Source organism: Neovison vison, chromosome 8 (genome assembly GCF_020171115.1).
Source record: "Neovison vison isolate M4711 chromosome 8, ASM_NN_V1, whole genome shotgun sequence".
Classification (NCBI taxonomy): Eukaryota; Metazoa; Chordata; class Mammalia; order Carnivora; family Mustelidae; genus Neogale; species Neogale vison.
The window spans coordinates 25,392,218-25,418,310 of NC_058098.1; the positions used below are offsets into that span (position 1 = coordinate 25,392,218).

The following is a 26,093-nucleotide window of genomic DNA, read 5'->3' on the forward strand; positions in this document are numbered from 1 at the left end:
GCCTCTTACTTGGGGTGCTCTTGGGCTTTGGATGGCAACACAGTCAGCACCAGAGACGACTTCTCAATGGCCGAGCAGGAGGCCACCATGTTCAGCTGGGGGATGAACTTGATCTGTTGGCACCAGTTGGGATGGAGAGCCTGGGAAGAGAGTGACAGCAGGAGGGGCTGGCAGGGCCAGGAGATCAGGATCTCTATGCTCTCTAACGATGGCAGCTCTGACATGGTGACAGGGCTCCCCCTGTCCCCCCCCATCCTCCCTCCTAACCTAGTCCTGGGCCATCCCCTGTCAGTGAGACAGGTGAAAAGCTCCCACATCTGCTACCATGGGAACCCTTGATTATAAGCTAGAGGACAGGTGAGGTCAGGTCCATGTGACAGCACAGTCTGTCACCCCATCCCACACAGAAGAAAGCATGGATTGGAGGCGGCCCACCCCATGGTCCCTCTTCTCCACAGAGAGCCCTGCCCCACCACAGCCCTCCGTGTTTCAGGACACAACTCGGAGTGTGTGCAAATGTTATCTGAGCAACAAGAAGCTGAGGCCCAGGAGTCCCGGGGGTGGCCTGACTGCACAGGCCCCGAATTCTTGAGCTCCGGTTCCATGTTTTGGCCCCGTGCTTGGTCTCCCAATCCGGGGATTCTCCTCTTCAGGACAAGGAGGAGAGGGTTGTCAGGCCCTGAGCGAGGTTCTGCAGGCACTGCCTCACCGAGTGTGTCTCACAGGGAAGGCACAGGACGGAACAGGGGACACTCAGCAACTGGGGTGGAAAACCAAGCCCAAGATGAGATCCCACAGAAGATGGAGAAGAAGGTATTCGTGAGTGACTCTCCCCGAGAGGATTCCAGGGAGACCTTAAGTGCCTATCCTTAGGAGCTGCCAATCCCATAAGAGTGACAGGACTAGAAAGCAATGAGCAGACAAGACAAAGTTGGGAGGTGGTACGCTGTGACAGTGAGATTGGAAGTAAGAATGTATATTTGGGCTTCCTGCCTATTTCTGACACAAAGCTCCTAAAACCCCTGGAATTTCCTAAGTGATGAGACTGAGGTGTCTTAATATTTGTAACAAACTTCTTTCAGCCACGCCTGAAATTTCAGCCACATTAATGGGGTGACTTTGGAAAGCCCCTAAGAATGGGGACTCGTGGCCAGGGGAACCAACCATGAGATTGGAGGACTGGAACTTTCAGTCCCACCACCCCCTCCCCCACCCCAGGTCCCTGGAGAGAGGACAGGAGTACAGGTTGAATTGACTGCCAATGGCCAACGATATAATCAATCATATCTATGTAAGGAAACTCCATAAAAACCCAAAAGGACAGGGTTCAGAGAGCCTCTGGGCTGGTGAGCTTGTGAAGGTGGGGGGTGAGCCTTGCCCAGAGAGGGCAGGGAGACTCTGTTCCCCCTTCCCTATACCTTTCTCTACACATCTCTTCCTTCTGGCCATTCCTGAGTTTATCCTTTTATAATAAACCAGTGATCTAGTAAGTAAAATGTTTCTCTGAGTTCTGCAAGCCACTCTAGCAAATAAATCGAACCCAAAGACAGGGTCATGGGAAGCTCAGATTTATAACTGATGGGTCAGAAGAACAGGGGACAACCTGCACTTGTGAATGGTCTCTGAGGGTTGGGGGGCAGTCCTGTGGGACTGAGCCTCTGTGGTCGGTAACTGGCAGCACTTAGTCTTTGGAGATGGTTCTAAAGCTCTTTCTTTTATTCCAGGTTCCACTAGCCCAGAGTGGATTTTAGCCTAGGATCTGATGCTATCTCCCGATAGATAGTGTCAGAACTGAGTTGAACAGTGGGGCACCCAGCTGAGGTCCAAGAATTGCATGGCGGTGTGGGAAAAACACATTGTCACTGGTGTCAGAACCTGTAAGTGTTGCGGTGTGAAGGGATACAGGCAGGGGCAGGCATGGGGCTGGTCCAGGTTGGCTGGTGAGGGCCCCAAAGGAAGCAGAGAAAAGGGTATGTAGGAACCTAGGGAAGAGGACAGAGTGTGACAAGACCCTGAAATGGGAAAAGGTTTGGGGTGTTCAGAGAACAGCAAGGTTGCCTATGTTTCTGCAGCAGAGTAAATGAGAAGAAGAGACGGGACAGGCAAGATGGGAAACAGGCCAGGGGCCAAGTCACCTCATGCCCTGATGGGCACAGTAAGCCCTTGAGATTTTGTCCAAACACGATGAGAAACTATGGAGGGATTTTGAACAAGGGAATGACATGGCTGTTTTAGCTCCGAATTCCTCTGGCTGCCGAATGGCGTAAAGCAGTGCATGGAGTAAGGAAGTGCAGACCATCTAGAAGCCACTGCAGCCACCCAGGAGACAGAGAGATGTTGTCTGCCAGGGCCAGGCTTGAGCAACAGAGGTGATGAGAGGGATAAGTCCCACCCACAAGCCACAGGATCCAATAGCTGTCCCCACCTGCTCCCAGTGACCAAGCCGCAAGGCCTAAGACTGAACCCAGGCGGAAAATCTACTTTCTGTATTGATTTTTGAGAGGTGCGTGTGTACAAATAATTACCATGGTAATGGGCCAAGGAAAGATACGACATACCTTCAGCTGGTAACTCCTGTACAAGGGGGACTTTTCATTTAGGAGCTTCCGTGCAGAAACTTTGGTCCATTGATCTGATAGGACAGAAAGACCGAGATCCACGTCACCAGCCTCCTGCCTCCACCAGACCAGCAAAACCCCAGAGGACACCTTGAGCTGTTTTGCAATTCCTGTATGTCTCCAAAGGCTTTTCCATCCAAATGCTCGTTCAAGCTTTCCCGTGTTCTGGTGGGTTCGGTGGGGTGACGTCAGCCCCCAGAACACAGAGCCAGGCAGATGAACAGGGCTGCCCAGAGCCAGCCCCACATCTCGGGCTCTTCCCTCTCCACACTGCTATCCACACAAGGGGATTCTCGTTCAGGGAGCTCCAGCTCTGCTGGACTGGAGAACCATTTGGGACCACAGGCTCTACTCTTTCTGGAAAGGATCATTTGGAAGTTTACCATCACGCTTCAAACGACATGCTCCACCTTGTCCAGCAAACACAAGTTCCAAGGAGAAGCGGCCAGCAAGTGTGCCAGAGCGACCGCCCTAAGCACAGCCTGGCCCTCGAGGCGTTAAAAGTCTCCCGGCCTCTGAAACCTCCCATGGCCAATGGCCAGGCTAGAAGCCTCCAGGGAAAGCCCCCTGGCACAAGCAGGAAGGCCTGACACAGAGAGATGGAGCCGGTAGTGACAGGGGCAAGCCTGGGTCTACCTGCAGAGCAGGGTTTAAGGAGGTGGGTCGGAAGGACTGGGACAATCTGGGTTCAAGTCTGAGAGAAACTCCCAGGTAAAATGGAGAAAAGGGAGGGGGACCTAGGGGCTTACACCATGCATTTTACTCCTGCAAAGTCCCCAGCCCCGTCTGGCAAGGGAGTCCCCAGGGGTGGAGTGATGCTGAATGTGGGGGGGGGGGTGCTGCGAGGGCGCGGGAGGGAGGAAGCTTGGCCACCCGCTGCAGAGCAAGCATGTCTGCCTGTCTGCCTCACCCGTGAGGCTGGGAGGGCCCCGAGAGGTCAGGGGAGGAAGTCACCGGGCCCTTACTGTGGTCTCACACTTCCTGCTCTCCTTCCACCTTACAGAAAAGCCATGAACTGATCTGCTCATTCTGCTTAATAACAGAAGGCTTAAGCAACTGGCTCCAGGTCACACAGAGCTAGGCTGTCCAACTCCTCCCAAGTCAACACACCGGGGGGCCCACCATGGTGTGTGATGAGCCTTCAGGCAGCATGGGGTGTGGAGGGACTTCTTCCCACACTCCAGCTTCATCTGTACTTGCTCTGATCTCCCAACACACAGCTCAAAGACCACCGCAACCTGCCACGCCAATCCCCAGGGCGGCACAGCCTGCCCCCATTTGGCTGGGGCAGGGCAGGGCGGGCACGGGATGGGGGGGGGGGAGCCTGCTGATGAGGTAGGAGTGGGGCTGGCCCAGCCCCCTGCTGTATCCCAGGCAAGGTCCATTTCCCATCCGACCAGTGGGGGGTTGTTGCTCTGTGGAGCTGGGCAGGAAGTGTCACCAGGGCCTGGGAGCCCTTGGAGAGCATCCTGCTCTGAAACTCTGCCTGGAAGCCCAAGGGGCTGCTCTGGTGTCCTAGATGGAAGGGGAGTAGGTGTCCCCATGGACTGGAGCCTCTGATGGCCCAGGGCCTCCTCTAGATGGATGTGAAGCAAGCTGGAGGCCTGACACTGTGGACCAAAGTCTCTAACCCGGACAGAGTCCTGCTCAGCCGAGTCCCTGACAGCCCCAGGCCCAGAGCAGGGATATAGTGCCCTTGGCAGGGCAGCCCCGAACAGCACCCTGCAGTGGTCATTTTGGGGTACAGCCCAGCCAGAGGTTAAGGTTCAGATGCTGGGGCAGACTGCCTGCTTCAGGCCACTCATCCTGTGGGCCTGTGCAAGTGCTTCACCCCAAAAGCACACCTCCTCCTCCCTTAACAGACTAACAACAGCGCTCCCTGCTGGCAGTGGGCAGGGGGACCATAGGCGGCCACGCACCCAGAGCAGGCAGCTCACAGTCACCCGGAGCCCGGAGCCCGCAGGACTTTCTGTCCCCTCCACCCCCCCAAACAAAGGCTGCTCCCAGCCAAGGAGAGTAGAACCCTCCTCCCCACCACAGAGAAAGGTCGCACTGTCACCCCAAGACCCAGAGGGGGTGAGTGGCCTCCCCAGCGTCACGCTGTTGATACAGGCTCAGTCTCGCTGGGATGAGCAGGGTTTTGCGGCCACTCCCCTTGCCCTCCCCTGTGCAACCTCCCACCTTCTCAGAGATTGCCCTTCTCCTCCCTCAGCCCCCTCTGGCTCCTGCTGTCCCCTCATCACCCCTGTCCCACAGGCCACCTTGAGCTGAGCACATGGCCTGAGCTTCAGAGAAGCCAGGGGCTCCTGGGGTGGGAGGCAGGAGAGAGAAGAGCTCCTCAGGGCAGGGCCGGGCCATCCCCCCCCACAACCTCCCGTCATCCAATTCCCCAGAGGCTTAGCTACCCCATTTGGAGGTCCTGGGGAGGATTCGGGGGTTGAACAACCCATGGGTCACATTGTCAGAGGTGAAGATGATGATGTTGCCTTTGGTGTCCCCGTAGCAGAACACACCTCTGTGATAGTCAGACCTGAGGGGAGGTGGAGACAGAAGAGGCTGGGTTGGGCCCACCAGCTGCGACCCTCCACCCTCCCAGTGACCTTCCTCCACTTGGGAGCAAAAGCAGTTCCCACACAACTTTCCAGCCTTGCCCTCAACAGCTGACATACATGGGCCCAGCAGCCCAGACCCAGAGCATCGGTGAACCAGGTCCAAAAGGAGTCATAATTTTCTTTTAAAACCCAAACAAATGAGTCCCTGGTCCTCTAGATGTTCATCATCAACCCACCCCTACCGATGGACCGTGACATTCCCAGAGTCCTCGACCTTGGCAGGACACATCTCTGCTAGGATTCGATGGCTGACTTGTTCAGGGAATGGGAGGAAGAGGGCGGATGACTGAGTGACCTCTCAGGAGGGACAGCTTGGTGAAAAGGACACAGGCACACAGAGTGGGAATCTTTCCAGGCCTGCTTTGAGAGAGGCTTTCTGGGAGTCCCAACCCTCCTGAGTGATGCGGCCACCAAGACAGTGCACCAGCCTCCCCTGAGACTCACCAGTAGTCCATGGCCAGGACACAGCTGTCCAGATCAACGAAGGTGAAGGCCCGGACACAGCTATGGTTGCTAATATCAAAGAACTCTGGGGAAGAGACAGAAGGGGAGGCATGCGTGGAACCCAAGCCCCAGTCCCCAGCCTTGGGGGTCTCTAGTGACAACATGGTCTCGGCTTACCAGCTGCAGCACCCTATACCCACAGTCAGCTCAGTGACAGGCCTCTCCAAGTGTAAATGCATGGCCCCTCCAATGGCCGAGAGCAGACCTGGGGAGCCATCAGGGACTCACCTATCTTCTGATCAGTAGATGCAACCGCGATCAGGTTCAAGTTGTAGAGACACACCATGTCGATGACCCACATCTCCAGGTTATAGAGCTGCTGGATCTGGTTAAGCTGGCCAGAGGAAGAGCAGAAGAGATCCGAGCTAGGAAGGCTTGCCCAGCAGGGCAGACTAGATACACGGTATCCTGTGAACCCTCTCCTGCCACCCCAAGCCCCAGCTGTAAACCTGGTATGGAGCCCAGTGCTCCCACCAACTACTAATGGGAACTTGAAATTTCCTGATTTTGAGTCTCAGTTTCCACATCTATAAAGTGGGCTTAAAGAACACCCGTCCTCACCACCTCTTTTTAGATCCATTTGACACACTCATCAAAGTTTTAAGTATTTTTTTAAGATTTTAGTTATTTACTTGAGAGAGAGCACTAATAGGAGAGGGGTTGCAGAGGGAGAAGCAGGCTCCCCACTTGGGGGCCCTGAGATCATGACTTGAACTAAAGTCAGACACTAAACTGACTGAGCCACCCAGGTGCCCCACGGGTCAAAGTTTTAAATGTACATATTTTGTAATCCCGAGATCTGTTTCCACCCCACAGCCATGGATGTGTTCCCACGTGCTCATGGAGAAGTGTGTACGAGGTCAGGCCCCGTGACAGCAACAGGCCATGACTGCTTGCAAAGGACAGTGGATACAAATCCACAGCACAGGACACCCCCCCAAAACTACAAACGAGGGAAGTGCGCAGCTGGGATCGATTATGAAATGGAAAAGCAAGGAGGAAAGCAGCACCATCACGTGCAACCACATGCATATTTAAATAGAAAGTGGTAGGGGATGTGCATACAGTCTAACCATAGAAGACCACCCCAAAACTGGTCATAGCAGTTGAGTTGCCTCCCGTGAGAGAATCCAAGTCTGGGAGAGGGATACTGACTTTGCATGGACTGTCCCTCTGCCTCTCTGACTCTCTCCCTCATGCCGGTTTTACTGAGATATAATGGACATAGAACATTATATTAGTTTTTGCTTGTTTTTTCTGAATCTTGTTTACCATCTGCGGATGTCACCTGGTTCAAGGGGTTTATGAACAAGAAGTCATCCTGCCAGGTCGTGAGGTGCCCTTCCGCGCTCCTCTGCCAGCACTGCGTGACAGCCCTGCAGATGGAATCTGAGTGGGCATCCCAGGTGGGGGACCCCACACACAAAGGCATGTCAGCAGGGAAAAGAGGTGGCCAGCCCGACGGGCCCAGGGGCAGAGAGGGTGGGAGAGGAGTTCGGGGTGACCAGCTAAGGAGCTTGTATATTACTCCCTGAATGAGGCCATAGACTGGGAACTGAAGAAAGCAGGGGGGAGCACCATGTGAAACAGAAGGGAGGGGGGGCTTCAGGCCACTTCTCTGGGTGGGTATGCTGAAAGGCCAGCAAAGGCAGGGGCAGGGAGGGGACTGTTGCATCAAAACTCAGACGTACTGAGAACACAGAAGCTGGTGCTGGTGGCTGGGCAGTGAGGACAATGGGCCAGGACCCCCGGCCACCGACACACAGCAGAGGGGATGGGAATGCCCATCACCTCCTGAAGCCCTGGGCCCAAGGGAGCTTCGGTGATGTGTCCAAGGCTGCACAGCTGGGAAGTGAAGCCCAGCTCCCCTCCTTGCAAACTGCAGGGTTTTCCATCCACATGACCGTGACATGCAGTGGGTGGTCATGGAAGGCCCATGCTGGATCACCCGCGCCAACATCTTCTTGCCCAAGCAGCCCCTCAAGGAAGAATGCCGGGCCTTCTGGGGAGCCTCCCTCTGCCCCTCTCAACCCTCCCAGACATGGCCTCTGAGGGATGCTGTGGTGACAAAGTAGCAGCCATAAACAACAGTATGTAGCTCAGGCTGTAATGTGCCCCCCTAACACACACACCAAAACAAACACAATGAGAAAAAGAGAGCGGAAGGTGCCAGAAACCCTAGCCTCAGGAACTTGGGTGCTAGTCCACCTTGGTTCTGGGCTACCAGATACACCCGAGAGAGTCACCGGACCTCCACAGACCTGTGCTGCCTCCCTAGGCAACTGAGAAGGGACCAGACAGAACCCTCCAGCCCCGCAGGACACCCCCTGATGCATCTGTGAAACACTGCTGTTTCACAGGCTTATGAAAGCCTTCCAGCTGCTGACAGCCTTCTCAGTAAGCCTTCCTTCCCTGGGGAGCTGCACCTCCCTCATTTGCTGGACGATTCTGGCCTGGCCTGGCGACATGAAGTGCACAGCCCGTTTTCCTGAGTATTGTCTCACTTTACTGCACTTGGCCAGGAGCTGATAGCACAGGCAATGATGATGTCAGCTTATATTTGTCTGATACTCACTGTGAGCCTTGCCCTACTCTGAGTACCATCCGGGTATTATGTCATTAAATCCTCCCAGCAGCGTGAGGGGGTTATGATGACCCCATTTGACAGATGAGGAAACTAAGGCACAGAGGGATATATACTAACTGTCCAAGGTCACAGAGCTAAAAGGTGGCAGTGTCAGGTTCTAACGAGGACTCCAGAGCCCAGACTCCCAACCACTGTAATTTTCTGCCTGGTCCAGGTGAAGGATTCAAATCAGCTGCACCTGGTGATGGAGTGGTTGTGACAGGGAAAGGAGAGGGGGCTGATCTCTAACACAGGAACCTTAGTGCGTGACGACACCACTCCCTGAGATGGGGCCCAGGAGAAGCAAGCCTGGTGACCAGGGAGGGCTAGAGCGACATTCTGTTCGGACAAATTGGGTCTAAGTTTTCAGTTGGATATCCAAGTAGAATGGACACCCAGATGCCGTCCCGCTTACAGAAGACAAATGTGAGGGTCCCAGTCCCACAGTGAAGCCAGAACTTGGCCCCCGGAGCAGTGACTGCAGTCACTTATATCATGAACCCCACGCCTGAGTGCACTCTGAGTCGGGGTCACCTTCCCTATCGGGGTACAAAGGCAAAGGCTCTCCGAACACTTCCTGTGTGCTCCATGGGTGGGCCCTCCTCACCCTAAAGGAGTTAAGCAGCGAGTAGCCCTCAGACCAGATCTGCAAGATCCCATCCTTGGTGACAGTCAGAAGATGCCCTGTCCTCTTGAACCGCTGCATTAAAAACCGCACCTTCACAATCTCACATCCATGGTTCCTGTGGAAGGTGACAGGGAGAGAAAAGGACTCAAACAAAAACAGAATGAAGAGGAGGAAGGAGAAAGCAAACAAGGGGCGCTCCCCTCACGGGTGCGCACACCCAACCCGTGACTCTGCCAGGCGGGCGTTTGCCATTATCAGCGGTGGCCGGAAGGCAAGGAGACCCGAGGAGGCTGCTGATATGAGATAGGGTTGCACCAGCAGCGAGCTTCTCCTGTCACACAGCCAGTCAGCTTCCTCGTGATGCAACAGGATCAGGGGAGGCAAAGAATGGAGGTCTTCTGCAAACCTTCTTTTTTGAGAAAAATGGTCTACAGGAGGCAAGTGGAAGGGAGCTTGCCCCTGAAACTTTCATCATAACAGGATCTGGTAACTCGGGGTAGAGAAGGGAGTATAGCCCAAGCATGAGATAAAAGTGGACAAGGGACAATGTATCCCACAGAACCCCGTGTACCTGACTCCTCCTCTCCAAGGCCAGGACCCGAGCCCAGCAAAGGGCTCCCATGGCAGGCCTGGCCTCGTGGGACGCCACCACCCAGCCCTCCAGCAGGCTACAGGGATGTCGTCTTTCCTGCCCCAGGCTGGCTAAGCTGGCAGGCTTAGCTGGCCACTGACAGGAGCTTCATTTTGACCCCCGGACACAGCACAGCACGCACTCACCCACTGGTGTTCCCACATCTCCAGGCCCCAGCAGGCAGATAATGTTACTTCACCTCAAAGGGACCCAGGGAATAAGATTTTGCCTGGAGCTTTGTCCTGACTCTGTGCAGAACTCAAACTAGAACCTAGGCACCTCCATCCCTACTCTAGCCAGAGCCCTTTCCAAATGTCCTTGTGGATGCCATGTGACCTGCGGCTGAAGGCTACCCCACACTGCTGTGAAATTCCACCACCGAAGCAGTCCCAAGCGGGAGAGAGAGTGAAGGTGTGTCTGGACACAGCTCCTTTCCCACCCACCACCACAACCATCCCCGCCCCTCACCCCTGCGGCCCACAGTGCTGCCTGGTCTGCCCTCAAGCATCACTCCCAGGGCCACCTGTCACATCAGGGCCGTGTGACCCTGAGGGGTCTACATGACAGGTGAGAGCCAGGAGAAGTGAGAGGAACCTTCTGGAGGTGTTACCCCACAGGGACAGCACCCTCCACCTGTCAAGACCACAGTGGCACCCCGGAGGGGGAGTTCAGTGATCTTGGCCCAGGTTCAGGAAAGGGGGGCCAACTTATAAGATGACGCTTTCATGAAGGTAATTAAATAGTACATGGCTACTTTCTCTGCCAAGCTGGAAATGTTCTCTGGACTTGAAGGCTGAGCAAATAAATAAGGGGAAATAGAGACAGGCTTCTTGACATTTTTGGTTCTGGTCCTTGAAACACCCTTGGAAATCTAAATGTCCCAAGGAAATAAAGACCTGCGAAGGCTTGGCCACATCAAGCAAAATTTTCAGATCATAATGTATGGTTATAAAATCCTTCACCGTCCATATTTACTGGCTATCCCTCAATTGAATCTTGACGAAAATTCTTTTAGACCAGCCCTTTCCTGGTTTTCATTACACCATCTCTCTGAATCTCCAGGTGCTCCAAGGCAGAGACCACTTCTGGTTCACAGTCTTCCTCATAGCCTACTCTGGGGGTGGTCCGAGGACAGACCCAGCCATAGCCGCTCCTAACCACGCCACAAATGCCAGCCATCAAGCGCTGGATGGCAGGACGAGCTCTTGCTCTGGGCAGGAGGTGCACAAACCCCTACATAGCCTCCCGGAAAGGGACTCCAGGAAGAGGCCTGGGCCATTGGCTGGACCCCCTGGAGGGCTTCTGGATTTTAGGGAGTTCAGAGGGGCGGGAGCACGCAGAGCATGGCACAGAAAGATGAGGTGAAGGTCCAGAGGGCACGGTGGGGAGGAGCCATGAGGAGCAGCAAACAGGCAGAGTCGGGAGGGAGTCAAGGCAGGGACAGAGCCACATGCTCCAGGAATGACCAGCAGCCATGTGTGACTGAGGCCTGGTGGGGCCTCCAGGAGCAGCTCCCCATAATGGCTGTTACTCCCCACCACGTGAGCCATCTGTGCCCGGTGATCTATACCCCAGACCCACTCAGCACCCACAGTGGGAAGAAGCAGGAGAAGCAGTGCATGCGGCAGGAAGGGTCAAAACAGGGCAACCCCACCACTCTCATTTGACTTCTCTGAACCTCTGTTTCCTTGTCTATAGAGTGGAGACACGTCACCCCCCTTAATGCTCAGGCTCGCCTACAGTCCTGGTGGCCCCACAAGGAGTGACTTAAGGAGGGGCGCTCGCTCCAGGGTCAGCCCCACCATGCTCACACACCTCCCCCTTCCAGCCGGGGTGAGGCTCCTTACAGGGGGATGATCCTCATGGGAAGGTGGAAGCGCAGGCGGTACTGGCTTGCTTGCATCTTTTCCTTTCTCTGGAACTCCCGCATCATGTAATCCACATACTTCGGCTGCCTCGGGAAGAAACGCCAGGCAGGACAGCATTGGCCAAGCCGTCAGAGCCCTGGGCTTGGGGAACCCACGCCTGGCTTCCAGGCCCTCCCCCATCTTTCCCAGCCCCTTCCAAGGGGCTCTCTGGAAGCTGTGTCCTGGGGCCAGCCCAGGGGAGCAGCCACGCCCCTTTACACATCTGGGATGTGAAAAGGGCCTACCAGCAGTAGATAGCAGCACCCCCCTCCTTCATGCCTTTCTGTAATGCTAAGTACCTCTCCAAATCACCACCACATCTTGTTCAAAAATTATCCACTTTATGGATAATAAGACTGAGGCCCATAAAAGTAGAGATGAGTTGTTCCAGCTCATCTAACAAGTTAACAGCAAGGGAAGACCCAGAAGCCAGGCCAGAGGGCAACTCTAGAGTCTACTGATGCCTCATGAAGGCCAAAACAGGCCACCCTATGGACCTATAAAGATAGAGGGAGTTATTAAGATCACTGCGTAGAGGGGTGCCTGGGTGGCTCAATGGGTTAAAGCCTCTGACTTTAGCTCAGGTCATGATCCCAGGGTCTTGGCTCGAGCCCCGCATCAGGCTCTCTGCTCGGTAGGGAGCCTGCTTCCCCCTCTCTCTCTCTGTCTGCCTCTCTGCCTACTTGTGATCTCTGTCTGTCAAATAAATAAATAAAATCTTTAAAAAAAATTAAAAAGCTCACTGTGTAGAGAGCAGAGCATTCTGGAAATATGTTTATTGTAGAATATTAGGAGAAATGAAAGAAAAAACAAAACAGAATATATGCCTAAGCCAAGGGGAGGAATGACAGAGTACTTTTAACACACGGGCTCCTGGGGCAAACTTCCCAGGTCTGAAGACTGGCTCAGCTTCTAACAAGCTCTGTAAGTCTGGGCAAGTTTCTTAACTTCTCCATGCCTCAGTTTCCCAATCTGTAAAATGAAAGTAAGTAAGAACACCTACTCTGTAGGATTCCTGTAACATTTAAGTAAAATGGTACATAAAGTGCTTAGAACACAATGCCTGGTTAAAGGCTAGTTATTATCATTGTTGGCATTGCTACGTCAACACATCAGACTATTGTTTTGTACTTTTCTGTGTCCTTCTGTATTCTATATTCTTAAATGGTATGTCTGCTCATTGTAAAACATACAGAATCAGGAAAAATAATCTGCTCTAAAACCCTGGCATTTTTGGATTGAATAACCACTGGTCTGTCTGTTGGCTGAGAGACCAGAAAGGGCCGTGAGATGGTCGTGGCACCTGCTGGGACTGAATGGGAGGCCTGGTGTGCAGGAGAATCAGCTGACAGGTGGGCGGTGCCCTTACGGCTCACGGCTGCGCCCTGGGAGGTCTCATATATGACATTTGTCATATACTCTCCTATCCCCCAGGAGAAGAATGAGCTCCAATGAGCTTGCTTACTGAAGTCTCAGGAGGGTTCCCTCTACCCACTAAGTATCCCAGAATCGACAAGAAGCTGTCTGATGCCTTGACCACCTCCCCATCTTTAACCTTCCACACTCTATGGATCAGCCACACCTGGACCCCTCAGCCTCCCTCCAGCTTTCTGAGGCAGCAGGGCACCCTCCTCACCCAGGTGATGGAGCCATTACAGTCTGTGTCCACCTTCAGAAACAGCACCTCTAGGATCTCATCTGACATATTGCTCAGAATCTTCTTCATGGCCTTCACGAACGCCTTCATGTCCAGGGCTTCAAAAGAGAAGAAAGAACATCATTCACGTCATGGGAAGTCACTGGGCCCTGTTCAGCAGCCACGGTACTCTTGGGTGTCTCGGTGCTGAGGGAGGGCACCCAGAGAACCGTATTGGTTGGGTTGTCCCTTGAATCTCCTCTCTCTGTGTGGCGTTCAGTCAGCCCACAGGTACTTGCCGCACACCTTCCACGCCTGGAGCACTGCGGTGACCCCACAGCACTGCTCGGTAAGGGGATACTGAGGAAGACAGGAGCCCATTTCTGAACAAATAAAACAGGCACTGATAAAATCTTTAAAAAAAAAAAAAAATGGGCGCCTGGGTGGCTCAGTGGGTTAAGCTGCTGCCTTCGGCTCAGGTCATGATCTCAGGGTCCTGGGATCGAGTGCCGCGTTGGGCTCTCTGCTCAGCAGGGAGCCTGCTTCCCTCTCTCTCTGCCTGCCTCTCCATCTACTTGTGATTTCTCTCTGTCAAATAAATAAATAAAATCTTTTTTAAAAAATTAAAAATTATAAAATAAAAATTAAAAAATAAAGGCAATTAAAATGCCAGCGTTGGCTGGAAGGAATGTTGGGAGGGGAGAAGAGCAGAGTTCGGGATAAAATACTTTCCCCAAGCTGGGCTCGTGACTATGAAGGAATCTGTCTGCCAATGGGCCAATATCCCCACCTAGATTTTTTTTTTTTTTTAATAATCCCAGTCTATAAAAAGTGCTTCTAAAGTCCCCTCCACATATCTGGAATCGTTGCCATAGTCTAAAGGCTGTGCGTTTTCTGGCTCTGCTCAGACCTCACCTCCCACCGCCATCCCCCTCATTCCCAGCTCCAGCCATAATGTCCCCACGCTGTTTCTCACACCACCAAGCACATTCCCTCCTCAAGACCTTTGCACCATCTGGTCCCTTCCGCAGGGAAGCCTTCCCGAGGACTATCTAGGGAGGCCCCCTACCCCCACCAGCCGGCTCCACTGCTGCCCCTGACCTTCCTCATCACCGCTCTAGCCAGTGAGCTCTGCGAGTGAAGGGTGAGCCCGTGCCCTCCATCACTGGGTCCTTGGCACACGGCACACGCTTGTTCCCCGAGTACTGCTGTTGGCGCTAGGATGTGGGCGTGAGGATATCGGGTGCTTCTCTGTGTTTATTCACACTGGCCATTTAATGAGAGGGACTCATGAGGAAACTGCAGGGCACAGAGGTGAGGTCATGCGCCCAAGGTTACAGGGTGGCGCCCGAGACTGACCCTGGCAGTCTGGCCCTCCCATGTATGAGAGGAGTGAACAAATCCCCCTCTAGAGCACTACAGAGAACCCTCGCTCTTCGCACAGGTGTCTAAGAAGCCTTAGAGACTGTTCACCAGCATGCTGTGTCAATACACTTCTTACCAACAGTTTGCCAAACACTTCTCTGGAAATAACAAGAGAATAGACACAAAGGTATTTGGGAAAGGAAAGATACACTGTGGCATCCAGGCAGGGCCCCTTGCCCCTCAGAAAAGCAGCTCTCACCCGCCTCAAGCCAAATGGCTAATTGATCACTCAAAAACTTGCATGTGGGGTACCTGGGTGGTTCAGTGGGTTAAAGCCTCTGCCCACTCAGATGGGGTCCCAGGGTCCTGGGATCGAGCCCCACGTCGGGCTGTCTGCTCAGCAGGGAGCCTGCTTCGTTCTCTCTCTCTGCCTGCCTCTCTGCCTACTTGTGATCTCTGTCTGTCAAATAAATACATAAAATCTTCAAAAAAAAAAAAAAAAACCTTGCATGTGGAAATATCACTTCCTTAGGGAGGGGGTCACCACCAGGATCAGGCCTTCTGGGGAGCAAGAAGGGTTCTATAACTTGATCTGGGGGGCAGTTACATGAATGCACGCATGTGATAGATTCCTTGAGCGGGACCCCAAAACCCGTGCATTTTGTGGGAGGTAAATGATGTCTCGGTGTAAAGATGCATATTATTTTACAACTGAATTGCTCTCAGGATGAACTCTCTAACCGCCTTTCCCTGCGCCTCTGAGCTCAGCCAGCTGTTCTACCTTTTTTTTTCTTTTTTTTTTAAGAGAGGGCAAACAGGAGTGGGAGAGGGGCGTGTGCAGAGAGGTTCTTAAGCAGGCTCCACACCCAGCGCAGAGCTCAATGGGGGGTCCGCTCTCTCGAACCTTGACTGTCACCCCCTCCAGCTCAGAAGACTAGAGGGGTGTTCTGACAGCCGTCTCCTCCCCAGCCTGGGCAGTCCTGGGCCCTTTCCTCAGGGGACGAAGGCCTGCCCTAACGGCCACCCTCCTCTCTTCTGCCTGCACCCTGCTGGCACGTTCCCTCTGGCCCCCAGCACTGGACATCCTTCTGCCCACCACTCCTCTCTCCTCAGCCACCAGAGACCTCAGACCACACCCAATGGTGCCCTTCCTTGCCTTTGGGGTCTTCTGCCTTCAAGCAGTGACCCCACCGGTCCCTCTGGTCTCCTCCAGGTTCTGCTGCCTGCCCTGCCCTGTCATTCGGCAGGCATGTGCCTCAGCTCTTCTCATCACTGTCCCTTGCTTTTCTGACACTCTCCTTAGTGGTCTCACCCATCTCTGCATCTCAGGAGAGAATGTGTCTCCCATATCTCTGACTGTTCCCAAGTGTTCCCCTTGCCTCTTCAACTCAGCATCCTTAAAATCCAGCTTATTATCTTTATTCCACTAGATGCTGGCCTTTCCTGTGTCCAGCATCTCTCCTAATGGTGTTACCTCCACCAGGCTGAAGACCTGAGAGGGCTTTCCAGTGACCTCCCTCCTGAAACCTCACAAGAATCCTGTGGTCCAGGGGCACCTGGGTGGCTCATTCAGTTAAGCAGTTAAGTATCTGCCTTCAGCTCAGGTCATATCAGGGTCCTGGGATCGAGCCCCATGTCCAGCTCCCTGCTCAGTAGGGAACCTGCTTCTCCCTCTGCCTCTGCCTGACACTCCCCCTGCTTGTGCATGCTCTGTATCAAATAAATAAATAAATAAATAAATAAAATCTTAAAAAAAAAAAAAAAGAACACTTTGGTCCTAGAAGATAGGTACTGTTATTCTCTCCATTCTACAGATGAGGACTCAGAGGCACAGGGAGGTTTGGAGTTTGCCCAAGAACACACAATGGCCCCAGGAGGATTTGAAACCAGAAGCTTTCCCTTGCCTCCATTATAATGTCTGCTACGCTTGGTGTAGTGGTCACATGAGAAGCCAATCCCCTCTGGCCAAGACGCTTTCTCCAGCAGCTCTAGAGAGTCACCTCCCTGTCAGACCTGCTGCCGGGGCTCAGGTGCACCCACATCCTCTGTGGTTGCCTTCCTCCCAGCCCTGCCCCAGCATAGCAACACCCCTGCACCTCTCCTCTGCCATTCTCTGCCCTCCCCACCTTCTCCTGGGAAACTCCCACTTCACCTTTCTCTTTCTTTGTAAGGCTAAGACGTAGGATTATGGAGTATTTACCTCTATTTTTTTAGATACTTATAAACATTTTTTAAATTAATGCAATATTTAAAATATATAAGAAGAAAATGTTTTCCAGGACACCAGGGTGGCTCAGTTGGTTAAGTGTCTATCTTTGGCTCAGGTCATGATCCCAGGGTCCCAGATCCAGCCCTGCATCAGGCTCCCTGCTCAGTGGGGAGTCTGCTTCTCCCTCTACTCCTCTCTCTCTCTGATCTCTCTTATTCTCACTCTCTCTCAAATAAATAAATAAAATCTTAAAAAAAATAAAAGAAGAAGAAAATGTTTCCTAGCCTTCCCTCTGCCATTGGTGGGGGGAGGAGTGGAGGGGTATGTGTGTGCCCCACAGTGCTTGCCTTCTTGGGGCACAGTCACCAAGTATGAGTACTGCATGGTTATGCCCTTGGCTCTCCCAGAAGGGGCCTTCTTTTCATTTACTTTGGATCGGAAGTGCTACACTCGGTGTGGGGTGCCCACAGGTGTCCATGTCAGGGCACCCGGGCCACTACATTTGGGCCTGTTGTTAGTTAGTGCCTGGCCCCTCCTACATAAGGTGACAAAGCCACAGGGTTCCGTGACAGCTGAATCAAATCTGAAAGAGGGCTTGGTAACCCAGGAAGCTCCATACCTACGCTGATTCTTATCCTGCCCGGCAGTGCTTGATGAAATGTCAGCTGGCAAAACTGGAGGCAAACTCAGTGCGTGCGCCCCCATATCCCCTCAGGAGCTCCTGTGCGGAAGGTCAGTGCTACACTGGCTTGCAGGCTTGGGGCTGCAGGTCCCCCAGATTACTGCTTCTCCCTTGATCTCCACCCCAGCAGCCTGCAAGTGCTCCCAGGCAGGCCTCAAAGGCAGGGGCCAAGGGAACGTGGATATTTTTAAGACCTCCTAGGAGATACATGGGCACCCCCCACTAAGAACCACAGACCCAGGCGCCTTGGTGGCTCAGTCGGTTAAGCGTCTGCCTTTGGCTCAGGTCATGATCCCAGCATCCTAGGATTGAGTCCCGTATCAGGCTCCTTACTTGGTGGGGAGCCCACTTCTCCCTCTGCCTGCTGCTCCCCTGACAGTGCTCTCTCTCTCTCTGTATGAATCAACCAATCTTTAAAAAATAAGAATAATAATAACAACAACAACAAAAAGAACCACAGACGAGGGGCACCTGGACGGCATAGCTGGTTGAACTTCCAACTCTTGGTTTCAACTCAGGTAGTGATCTCAGTGTTGGGAGATCAAGCCCCATGTCCAACTCCACACTTGGCACAGAGTCTGCTTAGGACTCAATCTCCCTCTCCATCTGCCCCTGCCCCCGCACTCTCTTACTCTCATGCAAATAAATAAATAAACAAATAAATATTTAAAAAAGAGAGAGACCGACCCTCAGGGCCCCTGGCTGGCTCAGCCAATGGAGCATGCTTGATTTCAGGGTTGTAGGAGCCCCGCGGTGGGTGTGGAGATCACTTAAAAATTAAATCTTAAAAAAAAAACAAAAACAACAAAGAACCATGGACCCCTCCTTAAAGACCTCCAATCAACAAATAAAGAAACTAAGGCCCTGAAAGGGAACTTGCAAAATAGACAGGAGAACCCGGGCATCTCCCTTTCTTCCTCTGAGACAGGCAGTGATGGTCAGGTCAGGGTTTTCAAGAAATGTTATGGAGCGAGATTCATGACTGATTGATTGATTGATTTTAGACAGAGAGAGGGAGAAAGAGCACAAGAAGGGGGATCAGACAGAGAGGGAGAATCTCAAGCGGATGTCAGGCTGAGCACGGAGCCTGATGCAGTGCTCGATCCCATGACCCTGAGATCACGACCTGAGACAAAATCAGGAGCTGCATGTTTAACCAACTCCACCTACCCATGTGCCCCCATGATCCACCTCTTTAAAAGACCTTCTGAGGGGGCCTGGGTGGCTCAGTGGGTTAAAGCCTCTGCCTTCGGTTCAGGTCATGATCCCAGTGTCCTGGAATAGAGCCCTGCTTCAGGCTCTCTGCTCAGCGGGGAGCCTGCTTCCCCCTCTCTCTCTGCCTGCCTCTCTGTCAAGTTGTGATCTCTGTCTGTCAAATAAATAAAATCTTTATTAAAAAAAGGCAGGAATAGACGATTGTGGGGATCCTTTCTCGATGTCTATGGATATGAAATCAGCATGGTGTACACTTCAAATACGCTACGAGTTTGTCAGTTATAGCTCAGTAAAGCTGAAGGAAAGAAAGCAAGGCATAGAACAGCATGGATGACAGGCTGCCACCGCAAACAAAAGGCGGACGTGACCATGTCACTCCTGAGCTTCTCCAGGTCACAGGAGACTGAAAGCAGTCATGGCCTGAAGGAGCGGAACTGGGCAGCTCAAGTCTGGGCCGAAGGAGACGTTTTCTCTGCAGGCCAAAAAGGTTATCATGGAGAAAATACCTTTTGACTTTTGAACTGCCTGAATACACTGCTTACTCAGAACAAACACAGACACGATAAAAACTGTGGTCAAGGTTGGCCTCCAAGACACAGTGGTGGCGACTCCCAGCAAGCAGCCAAACACCGGCACCAAATCACTCCAGTTAGGAGCCGTCTCGTCTCTGGGTCAGACACACGCCAATCATCCCTGCCCTCACTTCTTCCATCTGTGAGCTGGGGATTTCGTATCCTTTCCTGCCCTCTTCACAGCATGGCTGTAAAAGTCATATTAATGGGCCCAGGAGCTATTTCCCCGGAGCTGGTATTCAGAGTTTAGGGAACATAAACAAAGAGGTCTTTAAGTATTCCTATTACTTGCCTTTGTGTATATCACCCACCCCAGGAGAAAAATTAAGCTCTAAAGACAGAAAAAGGGGCACCTCAGTGGATTATGCCTCTGCCTTCAGCTCAGGTAATGGTCTCAGGGTCCTGGGATGGAGCCCCACATCAGGCTCTCTGCTCAGAGTGGAGCCTGCTTCCTCCTCTCTCTGCCTGCCTCTCTGCCTACTTATGATCTCTATCTGTCAAATAAATAAAATCTTAAAAAAAAAAAAAGTTTGATGTACAAAGGCTGTCCTTCACAATGTTCCTTAAACTCAATAAAACCCAAATATCCAGGGGTGCCTGCGTGGCTCAGTGAGCTAAAGCCTCTGCCATCGGCTCAGATCATGATCCCAGGGTCCTGAGATTGAGTCCCACATCAGGCTCTCTGCTCAGCAGGGAGCCTGCTTCCTCCTCTCTCTGCCTGCCTCTCTGCCTACTTGTAATCTCTGTCTGTCAAATAAATAAATAAAATCTTAAAAAAAAAACAACTAAAACTAAATATCCAGCTATGAGGGGATGGCATAGTCCACCAGCAGAACACTTGCATTCGTGAGTAACGATGGTTTGGAAGACTACACATGATATGTAAAAGTCCTTAAGGTGTTATACAACAAGAGGAAAAGAAGGGTCTGAAATCACATATGTAATACAATTACAGACTCACGAAAACACACATAGCTGACTGTGGCCCCAGGACGCCTGCCTCCCGTGTGCATGCCCTCCCACTATCCCTCCTCATGAGTGGGACAGAACCCATGACTTGCTTCTAACCGAGAGAATATGGCAGAGGAGACAGGAAATGGAGTCATGTGGACATGACTGCATGCTGACTAGATTGCAGCACACATCGTGCTGGAGTGGTGATCTCCCCAGCTACCCTGAGCCTTGAAATCCACCGTGTTGGGGAGTCCCACGTGGCCAGGAACCGTGGGCAGCTGTAGGAGCTGAAAGCAGTCACCTGCCAACAGCCAGGAGGAAACGGAAGGCTTCAGTCCTGCAGGGGCAAGGAACTGAGTCCTGCCAACAACCTTGAGTGGACTTGGAAATGGACCCTTTCCATTTCCTAGGCAAGCCCTAGGAGATACCGCAGCCCCGGACTAGCGAGACCCTGGGCAGAGAAGCCAACTAAGCCATGCCCAACGCCAGGCCCACGGAAACCGTGAGACAATGAAGGTGTGGTTTAAGCCACTGAGTGTGCGAGAATATTGTCACACCACATGCAGGACAATGTTTGGAGGAAGATATACCGAAATGCTGACAGAGGTTACATCTGGGGGCTTGGATTAGGATTAGTATTGTTTTTCTGGATATGAAAGAGCCTCCGATAGGCTTATAAGATTTATATAATGACAGAAAAAGTTTTGAAAGTTTAAAGATGAAAAACTGCTTGTCAAATCTTAAACCCTGCACATACCCAGGGATGGCTCCCACCCTGTGCGGCAACCGGAAAAACGCAGCCGCAAGGAGGCTTTACCTCCCGCCGAGGCAACGTCATCCTCAAACATCTTCTTCACCTTGGCCATGTGTAGCGGGGTAAACAGTTGAGACTCATGTTGGCTGAGGGTGACGGTTGATGCTGGGGAGCTAAGAAACTCCTTGTTCTTGTGGAATCCACCTGGGATGGTGATCTAAGACAAAGAAGACTGTAAGAACCGGGCAGTGAGAAGGTCGATTTCCTGAGCTCAACATTTCTAAGCACATCTTACTGAAATAAAGACTCTTTGAGGGGAGGACAGGGTATGAGGGTTACAATGAGGCAAATGAATAAATCTTAACCACTTTTGGGCTTAGAGAGACCAAGAAAGATCTAGACCATCTCTCCTGACTTTGGGGAGTTCACAACTGTTCCCCTTTTGCAGATGCCATGACTGAGGCACAGCGAGGTTGGCGGACACAGCCAAGGGCTCACCTCCCACAGACCCGGACCCCAGTTTATGAGGAGCTTCCGTTCAGTTTCAATCTTCGGTGCTCAGCATTCAAGACCCCAAGGAATCCAGCTCCATCTTCCCCAGCCAATTTGATTTGGTCCTGAACCTCCCAGACCCCTGCCTGGGTCAGGATCAGATCAGATCGTCACACACACCAAAGCTCCCGCACCCCTGACAGGGGCTTCCCGCTTCCTCCTCCCATTGTCTCCCCACGCCCCCACACAGCCTATCCTGCCTATCCGGCCCTCAACAATGAACACCTCCTCTCTGTAGCCCCTACACACACTTAGCACAATGCTTCGGGTCACAAAAGTCTCAGGTCATCAAAGGCTGCTTCCCTCAAAGGATGCCGGGAATGAACCATGAGATAACTACCGAGTGCTTGTTCCTAACTGAAATGCACTGCCCTGGGTCTTGAGCATTCAAGATTTTGGTTCAAAAAGCCAGAAGACCAAGGTGGAAATTGGATGGCTCACTCTCCCCACCCCAACCCCATCAAATGAGCTGACGTGCTCATCCTCCTGTGAACTTTTGTTCATTCCCTCATGGTCTATATACATCTGTTGAGCATCAGGCACTGTGGGCACACGAGTGAGCACAGTGAAGTGGAGCCTTCCTGGAGCCCAACAGATGAGCTAGCTACTACTCCCACAGCCATGCGGGCCCCGGATCAGACATCTCAGCACCATCTTTGGCTCTTCTCTTTTCCTCCTATGTATTCTTACCATACCTCCTGCTCATTCTTCCTGTGATCCTTCTCCTACACCTAACCCCTGCTCCCCTGCATCCCTGGCCCACCCCAAACACTGGCTTTGTGCGGGGACAAGTACAAGGATGTCCCCGCACTGGGACCAGAGTTTTAGCTTTCCTTTCCCCTCCAAAGGGATCAGTCACCTTTCTGGAAGACAAATCTAATGATAACTTTACCTCAGCTCAGATATTTTCCAGGCTACTTACCACTACTACCACCCCCCGGCCCACTCCTGAGTGCGGTATTCAAAGCCCTTGGCCCTGTAGCCCGGACCTGTCTTTCTAGTTTCAATGCACATGCCACAGTCTGGGCACACCAATGGCTCTCCACCATCTCCAAACACAGCAAGCATTCCACTTTCACCACATGTTCCCTCTATGCAGCGTAGACCATCTGCCCTAGACGCAAACTCCTACCCACTTTTTAAAGCCTGGCTCAAATGACACCTCCTCCCAGGAGCTTTTCTGACTTTCAGATGACAGTCAGCCCTGCCAAATCCACGCTCCCAGACTCTTTGTTCCTATCTGCCATGCATGCAGGATACTGTGCATGTCCATACATGTGGATACATGTGGATAGCGAGGCATGATGGGAAACACACAGCTGTGGAGTCCCAGAGTTCTGGGCTGGAATTCTGCCTGGCTCCTTACTTCCAAGCTAATTTATCCACCTTGCAGGGTTGTAGTAGTACCTACATGGCCCCCGGACATGCTGGCAGGCTCAGCAGACTAGTTACACAATGAATGATCCTGTCATTACTCCTGTCTCCTAGTGAGCTCTCTGAAGGCAAGGGCATATTTAGTTTATCTTAATTTGATCTTCATTTAACTTATACTAATGATCTCTCTAGTCCCCAGTCCCAAGCATACAACAAACACAAAATACTTAGGCTTGAGGGTAATTTGTATAGCCTATCCCACCACAGCCGCAACTTGGCTGGACATAATTAAGGAGGGACCCTGTACAAATTGGTAGCCTCAGATTCGTTGCAGTGGGCCAATATTGTGCTTTCAAAGGGAAAACCAGCCTGCTGCCATGCACAGGTAGCTTACCTACCTGGCCTTGTGAGTATCTGGGTTTGCCACCCTGGCGTAGAGATGGATAACAGATGGACTTCTGAGCTGATGAGCGACATCGGGGTAGCTCAGGAACGCCCCTCCCCTGTACCAACCTCTAATGGTTTTCTTACCTTTTGAGACTCAGGGTTCTCTCTTAAGTCCTCGGAAGACACTGGTCTTGACCTAGAATAGGGAATCATGGTCACTTTAACTTTCTAAGACTGTGTGGGAGGCTGGCCTAGGTAGGTCCCAAGAGACTGGAAAAGAAGTCAGAGCAAGGGGTGGAGGGGTGCAGCCCTGTACCCACAGACAACTCCAGCACACATGTAATGAGTATCCCTTTTCCCCTAGGAGCTCCTCCAGCAGGAAGCTTTTCTCAAGCCTATCCCTGTAAGCCTTCTTTCCCCCAATGGGAATGAGTTGTTCTACTGAAGTCCTGGGGCTTCTCAAGTGAATGCTAGAGGCTTCCTAAAGCAGACCATACTTTCTATAGAATTAGAAAGGGCTTAGGAGGCCATGCAGTTAGGAGAACAAGTATATAATTCACATACCAGGAAAATAATGTCCAGTGGCGGGCACATGTCCAAAGGGTCAAACACATGGTCCGGAGGTGGGGTAGGATGGCCCTACTTTCTACTTCCTCCTCCTGCCCTCCAATGTGCCTAGAGGCAGGACTTCTTTTGGAAGGAGGACAGAATCCTCCTCACTGCAACATGGGATCATGTGAGTTTGGGAGAGGCCCAGTCCATAGAGTTCTACTCAGAGAATAGAAAGGACATGTTTCTACTGGGTCAGTGGCTTCTCCATTAAGATGAAAGACCGCACTGGGGCGCCTGGGTGGCTCAGTGGGTTAAGCCGCTGCCTTCGGCTCAAGTCATGATCTCAGGGTCCTGGGGTCAAGGCCCGCATTGGGCTCTTTGCTCAGCGGGGAGCCTGCTTCCCTCTCTCTCTCTGCCTGCCTCTCCATCTACTTGTGATTTCTCTCTGTTAAATAAATAAAATCTTAAAAAAAAAAAAAAAAAAGATGAAAGACCGCACTTTATTAGGATTATTGGGAGTGTCAGTCTGTCTCACCAGAAAGAATCCAAGAGCTTTTTAGGAGGGCAGGGGAATGGCCAGGAGTCAAGCCCCAGATAGGCTCAGGGGACAGAGTTAATGAGCCAGCCTGGCTTGACAAAGGGCTCCTTCGGGTGCGGGGAGGGGAGGGATCATAGGAGAGGAGAGACAAGAGAGAAACAGAAGCAGAATGTAGAAGCTCCAGTATTTTGCCAGGGAGTCTGAGCAGGATGAAGGGCAATTATGGAAACTCATCAGCATAAGTGGAGGGAAGATTGAAGACTGGCCAACAGTGTCCCAACCCAAACTGTCTTGGCAGCAGCTCAGATGTAAAAACGAAAGGAGAGAAAAGAGCCAAAGGAAAGGAGATTTGGAAGCCAAGAACCAGGGTAACTGAGGGAAATGCCAGGAAAGTTTCCAGGAAAAGGCAGTAAGGAAGGAAAGTGGCTTCATGCATGTGATGCTGGGCTGTCCAATTAGAAATGTGAAACAAATACCTGGAAATATGGGCCTGAAACTGATGACTGGGTACCTTTCAGGGAAAGAAAGAGTAAGGAAGACACACAAAAGACAGAAGGAAGGGAGCCTCAGAGTAGACCAAGAGAGAAGAAAAAAGACACAACCACTGAACACAGCCATTAAAGTTCACTGAGGAAAAAAGCTACGGGACCAGATTAATAGGTTCACTTCTGTTAAGAGTATCATGTATGGGGGCGCCTGGTTGGTTCAGTCAGTTGAACATCTGCCTTTGGCTCAGGTCATGATCCCCAGATCTGGGGTCAAGCCCCGTGCTGGGCTCTCTGTTCAGCAGGGACCCCGCTTCTCTGCCTGCCACTCCCCCTGCTTGTGCTGTCAGGTGAATAGATGAAATTGTTAAAGAAAAAAAGAAAGAATATTATGTATGGATATGTTGGCACATGCACAGAAACAGAGCCAGGAAAAATACACTCCAAATTTAATGGTGGTTATCTCTGCCAGGTGATATTATGGAGGATGTCCAAAGCCTAAATCATGCTGTTCTTCAAGTCAAAAAACATTCATGGCAATCTTTAGGATCTTTTTTTTTTCTTTTTAGATATTTTATTTATTTGCAGAGGGGAGAGGGAGAAGCAGGGTGCCTGAAGAGCAGGGTGCCCGACATAGGGCTCGATCCCAGGACCCCCGGGATCATGACCTGAGCCGAAGGCAGATGCTTAACCCACTGAGCCACCCAGGTGCCCCATCTTTAGGACTTCCTCCAGTGCCACAGGTTGGGTGGTGGGTAGCAATCTACATCATTCTTCTGTGATGGACCACTGGCTGGGAGTGGTCGCTACAGCATCGTTCGCAGAGGTAACAACTAAGGCAAGTGGCCATAGAAGAGGAGTGGCAGGGTGAACCAATGCACCTGCACTCAAAACATGCCCCCCAGCCTGCAAAAGGATGAATGTGGCCTATAGCAGGTGACCAGCAGGGATTTCCATGAGGTCCTAATAAGTAAGAAAAGATCCAAAAAAGAATGCAGAGATGATGCCAATTTTTATACAAGAATGACAAACAGGTATGATCTATACATATAGAACATGAGTGTACATACACACATACATACACACATTTATAAACAGGACTACCCTTAAAAATTATGGGGCCAAGAACAAGAGAACAAATATAGGTCCACAGAGTGAGTCGTTTTAAGTACTTAGAAATCAAGTTAAGATACTATGAAATAAAACATTCTATTCTCCTACCTTGACAAATACTTTCCACTACCAACCTGGAAAACCAGGTTCAAATTTACAATTCTAGAACTCCTCGGCTA

At 51.8% G+C, this 26,093-nt stretch overlaps 1 protein-coding gene across 1 annotated transcript in view; it reads right to left on the reverse strand.

Annotated features, from left to right (window-relative positions):
- Positions 1-26,093, reverse strand: part of EFCAB8 (EF-hand calcium binding domain 8) — a 60,558-nt gene that overhangs the window by 32,735 nt on the left and 1,730 nt on the right. Inside the window, exons 2-11 of the mRNA XM_044262342.1 lie at positions 23,371-23,422; positions 20,977-21,130; positions 13,163-13,281; positions 11,467-11,570; positions 8,968-9,103; positions 5,963-6,068; positions 5,675-5,759; positions 5,024-5,148; positions 2,559-2,632; positions 10-167 (exon numbers count right to left, since the gene is read on the reverse strand). Of these exons, the coding sequence (XP_044118277.1) occupies positions 10-167; positions 2,559-2,632; positions 5,024-5,148; positions 5,675-5,759; positions 5,963-6,068; positions 8,968-9,103; positions 11,467-11,570; positions 13,163-13,281; positions 20,977-21,130; positions 23,371-23,422 (1,113 nt within the window). The remainder of the gene's footprint in view (positions 1-9; positions 168-2,558; positions 2,633-5,023; positions 5,149-5,674; positions 5,760-5,962; positions 6,069-8,967; positions 9,104-11,466; positions 11,571-13,162; positions 13,282-20,976; positions 21,131-23,370; positions 23,423-26,093) is intronic.